The sequence below is a fragment of the Pongo pygmaeus genome, chromosome 6, assembly GCF_028885625.2.
Source record: "Pongo pygmaeus isolate AG05252 chromosome 6, NHGRI_mPonPyg2-v2.0_pri, whole genome shotgun sequence".
Taxonomy (NCBI): Eukaryota; Metazoa; Chordata; class Mammalia; order Primates; family Hominidae; genus Pongo; species Pongo pygmaeus.
Window position 1 is genome coordinate 74,276,327 of NC_072379.2, and position 10,016 is coordinate 74,286,342.

Here is a 10,016-nt window from a genome sequence, read left to right on the forward strand (position 1 = left end):
TTTGGGAGGCTGAGGAGGGCAGATCACGAAGTCAGGAGATCGAGACCATCCTGGCTAACATGGTGAAATCCCGTCTCTACTAAAAATACAAAAAAAAAAAAAAAAAAAATTAGCTGGGCGTGGTGGTGGGCACCTGTAGTCCCAGCTACTCGGGAGGCTGAGGCAGGAGAATGGTGTGAACCCGGGAAGCGGAGCTTGCAGTGAGCCGAGATCATGCCACACTGCACTCCAACCTGGGCAACAGAGCAAGACTCCATCTCAAAAACAAAAAACAAAATCCCAAAAAAAACAAATTCAGTTGCAAGATACAAAATAAACATACAAAATTAGTAGTGTTTCTATACACCAATAATGAAATAGCCAAAAAAGCAATCAAGAAGGCAATTTTATTTTCTATAGCTACAAAGAAATACCTAAGAATAAATTGAGCTAAGGTGGTGAAAGATCTCTATAAGGAAAGCTACAAAACACTGACAAAAGAAATTGTAGATGACACAAATGGAAAAATATCCCATGCTTATGGATTAGAAGAATCAATATCATTAAAATGACCACACTAGCCAAAGCAATCTACAAAGTCAATGGAATCCCTATCATAATACCAATGACATTTTTCACAGAAATAGAAAAACAATCCTTTATAACCATAAAAGATCCCAAATTGCCAAAGTAATACTGAGCAAAAAGGACAAAGTTGTAAACATCACACTACCTATCTTCAAAACATATTACAAATCTAGAGTAATCAAAACAGCATGGTATTGGTATAAAAATTGATGCATATACCACAGGTACAGAATAGAGAATCCAGAAATAAATCCACATATTTACAGCTAACTTATCTTCCTCAAAGCCACCAAGAACCTATATTGGGGAACAAAAACCCTCTTCAATACATAGTTGGAAAACTGGATAACCACAGGCAGGAGAATGAAACTGGAACCCTATTTCTCACCATATGCAAAAATCAACTCCAGATGGATTAAAGACTTTAACATAAAACCTGAAATTATAAAACTACTACAAAAAACACAGGGAAAGCTCCTCAGGACATTGGTTTAGGCAAAGATTTTATGGCTGAAACCTCAAAAACATAACCAACAAAAACAAAAATAGACAAATGGGACTCTGTTCAACTAAAAGGCTCTGCACAGCAAAATAAACAAGAGTGATGGGATAATCTACAGAATAGAAGAGAATATGTGCAAACTAATCATCCAACAGAGAGCTAATATCCAACATATACAAGGAACTTAAACAACTCAACAGCAAAAACCCCAAACAATCCTATTAAAAAATGGACAAGGCACAAGAATAAACAGTTCTCAAAAGAAGGCATACAAAAGACGAACAGATATATGAAAAATTGCTCTAAATCACTAATCACATAGAAATGCAAATCAAAACCACCACAGTTAGAATGGCTATTGTCCAGGACAAAAAATAACATATGCTGGCAAGAGTATAGAAAAAAGGAAACTATGTATACACTGTTGGTGAGAATGTAAATTAGTACATTCTCACTACAGTATGGAGATTTCTCAAAAAAGTAAAAACACAACTACCATAATATCCAGAAATCCCACTGCGGAATATTTTTCCAAAGGAAAAGAAGTTTGAGACAATCCTGGGCAATATGGTGAGACCCTGTCTCTTCAAAAAGTACAGAAATTAGCCAGGCATGGTGGCATGTGCTTGTCACCCCAGCTACTTGGGAGGCTGAGGTAGGAAGATCTCCTGAGTCTGGGGAGTTTGGGGCTGCAGTGAGCCATGATCCTGCCACTGCTGGATCATGATCCAGCCTGGGTGACAGAGTAGGATCCTGTCTCAAGAACCCCCCCCCCAAAATTAGCAAAGATATAAAATCAAGCTGTATCCACCAATTGAACACTGGATTAAAAAAAAGTATATATACACATAATAGAATACCAGTCAACCATAAAATAAAGAATGAAATCCTGTCTTTTTTTTTTTTTTCTTGAGATGGAGTTTTGGCCTTGTTGCCCAGGCTGGAGTGCAATGGCGTGGTCTCAGCTCACTGCAACCTCTGCCTCCCGGGTTCAAGTGATTCTCATGCCTCAGCCTCCGAAGTAGCTGGGATTACAGGCGCCCGCCACCACTCCCGGCTAATTTTTGTCCTGACTTCAGGTGATCCACCCGCCTCGGCCTCCCAAAGTACTGGGATTACAGGCATGAGCCACTGCACCTGGCTGAAATCCTGGTCTTTTGCAGTAACATGGATGGAGATAGAAGTCATTATGTTAAGCAAAATAAGCCGGGCACAGAAAGGCAAACACTGCATGTTCTCACTCATACGTGGGAGTTAAAAAACTTGATCACATGGACATAGAGAATAGAATGATGAATATCAGAGACTGGGAAGAGTGGGTAGGTAAGGGGGGTTATGAGAATAAGTTGGTTAATGAGTAAAAACATACAGTAGGATGGAAGAAATAAATTCTGATGTTTCATAGCAGATTAGGTTGACTATACTTAGCAACAATATTTAGTATATTTAATCAAAACAAGTTTACACGTTGACTCTTATGGGTTAATTAGAATAAATCTGTACAAGTTAAAATTGTATTAAGGACCTAATAGATAACGACCAGTACATACACAGGTTCTCTCAAAGCAGTAATTCCTAGTTCTATCGTAAGATCTTTCCAAAGCAAAAACCTAATTACTGAAATAATTCAAAAATTCTAATCTGTAGAGAAAAGCAATTATCCTAGAGGGTCAAGCCATACAATGTCACACCTAAACATTAGTCTTAAGTCATTTTCCCACATTCATATAGTTTCAAAACATAGTAAATATCCTACATATTGAAAAGTATTAAATGACCTAATATTCAAAATATCTTAGAAATACCATCCTTTAGTTCAGCAGTCCCCAATCTTTTTGGCACCAGGGAGTGATCTCGTGGGAGACAACTTTTCCACAGACTGAGGAAGGATGGGGAGATGGTTTCAGAATGATTCAAGTGCATTACACTTACTGTGCACTTTATTTCTATTATTATTACATTGCAATGTATAATGAAATAATTATACAAGTCACCACAATGTAGAATCGGTGGGAGCCTTGAGCTTGTTTTCCTTCAACCAGACTGTCCCATCTGGGGGTGATGGGAGACAGTGACAGATCATCAGGCATTTGATTCTCATAAGGAGCACATGTGCAGTTCATAATAGGGTTCACGCTCCTATAAGACTCTAATGCCACCACTGATCTGACAGGAGGCAGAGCTCAGATGGTAATGTAAACAATGGGGAGTGGCTGTAAATACAGATGAAGCTTTGCTCTCTGGCCCTCCGTTCACCTCCTGTTGTGTGGCGTGGTTTGGGTTGGAGGCCCCTGCTTTAGTTAACATACACTTAAATTTTGTGTTAACATTGGTTTCACCCTGATTTAGTCCATACATGCCAATATACAAACTATCAAATTACATTGGAGCAACTCATGTTTGTATTTTTGCAATTCTTCCATGTGTATGATATAGAAATGAAAATAAAATTTTTCTTCTAATATAACCATGTTTTCAAATAGGTTGGTTTCCTTACATAGCATTTTCTTATATTTACCACATAAGCATCATGGACTGATTTTTTTTCCAATGAAATGCTATCTAGTGACTTCCTTAATGAGTACAACTTTTTTAAAAAAACCTAGAAACTTGAGCCATTTCTCAAAAATAAGCATATTTAGTTTTCAGTTTTAGTTACTTGTGGCTGCCTATAAAAGATCTCAAATGACTGGGCCCTAAAGCCAGATTCATTCCCATGTGTACTCAGCCTGTTGTCTGCAGGGAAGTCACAAGACTTTACCGAATGCCCTGTCACAAAACTAAATGACCCTCAAAAATTAACATGAGTTTTATACTTACAATTCTCAGTCAGTTCATGTCAGTTGTTTATCTTTTAATAGTTGTCATACAAAAAGGCTTACAGACCACACATTATTTCAAAGAAGACAGAGAACGTAGCACGATGTAGACTGAGATTAAAATTAACTTTTGATAAAAGAAGAGAGTGAGTACTTTTTGTAACATTTTGTCTAACCTAAAAATGCTTAACTTCCACAAAACCCACAAACTGAAAAGACAGTCTGGTAAATTAAAGATTTGTATAAACTATGCACAAAACCCATGGTATTTGGGAAAACTGGAAAGGTTTCTACAAGTAATAGTTTTAAAAATATAACTTTGTTCTACTAGCAATTACACATAACATACATGCACTAATTAAAAATACACTACAACCCTGTCTGGAAATGCAGCTTAACATTTTCCAAATGGATTTTGCCCCACATTTACTATATAATGTGGCTGTTATTACTGCACAGGAACAGTTAGTGATACTTTTTAATTACCTTTAAACAAAGATATAGGGATTTTCTCCCTAAAAACAAGTTTTCAACATCAAAACCTATGCTTATAAAAATTTTTAAACTTTCAGCAGTCTAAATATGTCAAATGAAAACTTTACAAACTTCTCAAGCACTCTCTACATTCCAGGTATTTCAACCTTGCTATCTAATGTAGAATCCATCAGAGATATTTCCGTCTCTCTCTCTCATCACTGGATGGCTTTTTCTTAGTGCTGGCCTCATGGCTGTCTGCTTTCTTCATTGCTCTCTCCATTGTGTTGTGGTTAATTACTGTCTTGAGCAGCAGATCCTCCACTTAGAGTCCTTGTATCCATTCCTTTTCTAGCCTTTTTTTTTTTTTTTTTTTTTTGGTGGAGTCTCATTCTGTCACCAGACTGGAGCGCAGTGGCACGATCTTGGCTCACTGCAACCTCTACCTCCTGGCTTCAAGTGATTTCTCCTGCCTCAGGCTCCCAAATAGCTGGGACTACAGGTGTCCGCCACCACGCCCAGCTAATTTTTTTTTGTATTTTTAGTAGAGACAGGGTTTCACCATGTTGGCCAGGATGATCTTGATCTCTTGACCTCCTGATCCGCCTGTCTCGGCCTCCCAAAGTGCTGGGATTACAGGCGTGAGACACCCCCCCCGCCCGGCCCTTTTCTAGCTTTTTGTTTGGCTCTTTCTTCCCTTAATCTTTGGTTTTATTTGCTTCCTCCTGTTGTCTTTGTTCAGCAAGAGATTTATTCAGCACTTTATGTGACTGTGGAATCTCCTTCACCAACCAAAAACATGTTCTTGAACTTGTTATACAACATTGTAGACTTTTCTACGATAACCTGACAAACTTGGAATTGCTGTATTTTTTCAGTGCAGTAGTCATCTCTGTTCCTTTTTATTTTATACTTTAAGTTCTAGGGTACATGTGCACAATGTGCAGGTTTGTTACATAGGTATACATGTGCCATGTTGGTTTGCTGTACCTATCAACTCGACATTTACATTAGGTATTTCTCCTAATGCTATCCCTCCCCCAGCCTCCCACCCCATGACAGGCCCCAGTGTGTGATGTTCCCCACCCTGTGTCCGTGTGTTCTCATTGTTGAACTCCCACCTATGAGTGAGAACATGCAGTGATTGGTTTTCTGTCCTTGTGATAGTTTGCTGAGAATGATGGTTTACAGCTTCATCCATGTCCCTGCAAAGGACATGAACTTATCATTTTTTATGGCTGCATAGTATTTCATGGTGTATATGTGCCACATTTTCTTAATCCAGTCTATCATTGATGGACATTTGGGTTGGTTCCAAGTCTTTGCTACTGTGAATAGTGCCGTAATAAACATATGTGTGCATGTGTCTTTATAGTAGCATGATTTATAACCCTTTGGATATATACCCAGTAATGGGATGGCTGGGTCAAATGGTATTTCTAGTTCTAGATCCTTGAGGAATCGCCACACTGTCTTCCACAATGGTTGAACTAATTTACGCTCCCACCAACAGTGTAAAAGCATTCCTATTTTTCCACAACCTCTCCAGCATCTGTTGTTTCCTGACTTTTTAATGATCGCCATTCTAACTGGTGTGAGATGATATCTCATTGTGGTTTTGATAGTCATCTCTGTTTCTGAGCTTGTTGCATTGTATTCTGAAGTGAAGCAAATACATTCAAGGCCTCAATGTACTATGCCACATTTTAAAAGAGAATAAATTTGTTTCACTTCTCTATGATACCTTATTTTGTCCTTATATTATGAATTTATTATTACATATTATCCTTTTGAATAATATGTATATAAAATTAAGCTTCTATTGTATATAAATGACAGAATCACATATGTCTTTGTAGTTCCCAGGCAGAAATAATCAACTGGAGGACTAGTTGAGTAATTGAAGACTATAATGGAATAGTGCACCATAGTTTTCCTTGTACATGGAAAAAACTAAAGATTAGAGAAATACAAAGCTATGAAATATATGACTGAGAAATTAAGGAAAAAATAAATTAGTAATATTCTCATTTAAAGATTTAATAGTAAATGTTGCTTTTATAAAAGCTATAGGTTGTCCAAGATGTTTCACTGAAAATAAAAGAATGGCTTTATCTGCATTCAATAAGCAGAGTTATTCTCCACCTAAGATAGTATATTTATACCTCAAGGATCAGTTTAAATGCTGCCTCCAATCAAAGCATTTTCAAATCTCTGTATCAGGATTTATGTTTTCTTATTCTGAATACAACAATGGAATTCAAATCTTCATTTTAACTTGTACCTGGATAATTTATTTATGTCAACTCCAAATTAGATTATAAAATAATTAAGACAAGGATTTCTATCTCTACAAACTCTATGCATAGTTCTCCATGTTTTAGATTGAGCTGTGTGAAATTGTTATTCAACCATTTTCAACCTTATAAAAATGCAAATTTTATATATTTCAATCATAATAACTATGTTTGCCAAATTGTGAAAATTATATTCACCTTTTGAAAACTGTATGTAAAACCCAAACATCTAATCATATTTTTTTCTAAATAATGAAGAACTTCACCATAATAGTGACAATACAAAAAACATTCTTTTAAATTTCTTCCTCAAATATTTTCTCCAGGAAAGTCACTAAATATTTTTGTTATCTGCTTTTAAATTTGCTAATAAAAAAAGAAATACATTTCTTTAGTTAGTAAATACATGCAAATTTAAAGTTCCTTTGCTTAGATACATGAGTTTAATTTTACAACATTAAATTTGGGAGGTAGATAGGTGAAAAAATAGATACAGATACACTTGATACCTTGATAAGTTGTCAATATAAAAAAAGTAATATAATCTGCTATCATGATCACAGTAAACTTTTTAGACCACATATTCATGCACATTTGTAAACTTGTATAAAGGGAAATTCAACACTGTCTTTTAGCAGGGCTTTCTCTTTCTTAATATACTTTTCATAATTTCTTATTTATTTATTATATCATGGATAAATGAATTGCTTTTCTCATAAGTGAATTCATCTTATATACCTTAACATATAAAACATATAGGCTCCAAAGAGCTAGTCAGTTTGACAAACAAGAAGAATTCAAAATAAAAACAAAAGGCAGGATCATTCATTAGAAAACCAGTTACTTCACTTACCGTTTGAAAGATAGCTTTTCATAAAAGTTTTAGAGTAATATATCTCAGCAAATCTTTTCTGTAAAGCCAAGAGAGACTAACAGTTTAACATTATCCTTTGCTTTACAAAAGAAGCCAAAGTATATTTAAGTTTTGCTCATCTGGGTTGCTAAGAAACCGAATTAATTTTCTACCAGACTCAAGTCAGAGTAGAAAAAGAAAAGTAAAACTAGGGCCTCTGGTTGTTGCCTAAAACCTAGCAACAAAGCAATAAATCTCATGCTTTTATTTCCAAAGGTTGAAAATCAGCACAACAACAAGCTCAATACTCAGTAAATATACAGAAAGAGAGCATATGAATAATTGAACTCCAATTCAGTTTTACTAAGTCTTGAGAACTCACCTTTTGTAATTGTTTAGTAATCTGCTTTATAAAGTGATATGAGTTTGACATGTGATATATTACATGATTCTGAGAGGCAGTTTTCACCTTGGGCTTAAGAAGATTGACTTAATTTCTTCAAAGGACATTTTTAAAAACAAATAAAGATTACAAGTTCTTTCTAATCTATGGCTCAACCTACAGATTTTAATTTTCTTTTTGTTTCCTTTTTCTTTTTTTCAGAAACACAGTCATGCTCTGTCACCTAGGCTGGTCTCAAACACCTAGCTTCAAGCAATCCTCCCACCTCGGCCTCCCAAATTGATGGGATTACAGGTGTGAGCTACGACACTCAGCCTCTGCTACATAATTTATGTGGAAAATTCCTCCTTTTTATTAATCAAATCCTACACTCAATAGATACATATTTCTTGGTAAGTTAAAAAAAACTTTTTAAAATAGAAAACTTCAAATATAATGGGTGCAGCACACCAACATGGCACATGTATACATATGTAACAAACCTGCACGCTGTGCATATGTGCCCTAAAACTTAAAGTATAATTAAAAAAAGAAAGAAAGAAAACTTCTAATATATACAAAAGTAGACATTGTGTAATGAATCCCCCATGTAACCATCATCCAGTTTAAAAAATTACCTTTTATGGCTAATCTTATTTCACACACTTGCCTCAAATATATCTCCAACTTTTTCCCCTTCCCATATTGTTTTGAAACATCATAATATTTTATCAGTAATTATATCAGAATGTTACCCCCAAAAGACAAGAACACTTTTATTTTTAAAACATAGGCACCATTATGACATCTAAAAAATGAACATCAATTCATTGGTATTATTGAATATCCACAATTCAAATTTCCAATTATCTCATAAATCCCATAAATAATTTTGATTTTTTCATTACATTTTATTTGATTTGGGCTAGTTATTTACTCTTCTTTGGTCCAAAATCTCCTATGACTTGGGTATTAACTTCTCTTCTAATATTTTTCTAATGGAATATAAAATTTCCTGGACAAAGATCCATAATGGTTGGAGTCTTTCTTTTAACTGTTCGTTTTATTTAAAGTGAAAGTTTGCCACCAGGTGGCAGTAAATTACTTATAATTTTGTCCTAGTTCATAAACTAAGAAGCCAAAATTTTTTCTGTATTATTTTCCCTGATGTTCAATTTTAAGGTGTTTTTTTTTCATAATGAAAACGGCAGTAAAGTTGAATTGACTAAATCTCTTATAGTTTTGGAAATAGAATTAACCTATCTTCATGCTATCTGATTTATGCCTCATTGTTTTTTGCATAGAGATACATATGGTTCTTTATCAAAAGCATATATACAAATACCTACTTATGTTTAGTTCACTATTTTTAGTTGTTTGGGGTACAAAAATAGATTATGACTCCAGATTTCAAGTAAATTATAAGTAATTGGCTAGAAAAGATACAAACCTGTAAGAATACATCACGAGATAAGGTGCTAAATGTCAAGTGATTTGTCCGGACGGTTACTCTCATGAGAAATTAGTGAGAGGAAGGTCTCTGAAGCTTGAGAATGTCTCCAAAGATTTCTTAGAGCATCTGAGATCATTACTAACCCTTGATGACTGTAGAGTACTTAATAAAAGGTGAGAAGAAGGGAAAGGAGTTTGGATGGACGAACAGCATAAGCAGCATTCTGGAGTTTTCTTTAATGCTCTCATGAATGCATTCTTGGAATTTTCTGATATGTAAACATTATTTTGTAGCCAACTGACTTCAATTATATGTAGAACCATCCAAAGCTCTCCTCTCAGTAGGTAATTCTGAATGTATATTTCTGAATTTCCAAATTAGAAATTTAGAGTTAGAAATTTTGAGTTTCTCGGCCAGGCGCGGTGGCTCACGCCTGTAATTCCAGCACTTTGGGAGGCCGAGGCGGGCGGATCACGAGGCCAGGAAATCGAGACCATCCTGGCTAACACGGTGAAACCCCGTCTCTACTAAAAATACAAAAAATTAGCCGAGTGTGGTGGCGGGCGCCTATAGTTGCACCTACTCTGGAGGCTGAGGCAAGGAGAATGGCGTGAACCCGGGAGGCGGAGCTTGCGGTGAGCCGAGATCGCGCCACTGCAGTCCGGCCTG

The 10,016-nt window shown here is 35.7% G+C and overlaps 1 protein-coding gene across 2 annotated transcripts in view; it reads right to left on the reverse strand.

The window, feature by feature from the left end:
* C6H7orf78 (chromosome 6 C7orf78 homolog) overlaps positions 1–9,555 on the reverse strand; it is a 44,076-nt gene extending 34,521 nt beyond the window's left edge. The window contains exon 1 of one of the 2 annotated variants that reach the window (XM_054495766.1): positions 7,513–7,618. Coding sequence is in view for 1 of the 2 variants with exons in the window: in XM_054495767.1 (XP_054351742.1) it covers positions 9,345–9,410 (66 nt within the window). In the remaining variant the exon portion in view is untranslated. Of the gene's footprint in view, positions 1–7,512; positions 7,619–9,344 lie in introns of those variants that run through there. The other variant, XM_054495767.1, reaches the window with a different exon arrangement.
* Between the last annotated feature and the right edge of the window lie 461 nt (positions 9,556–10,016).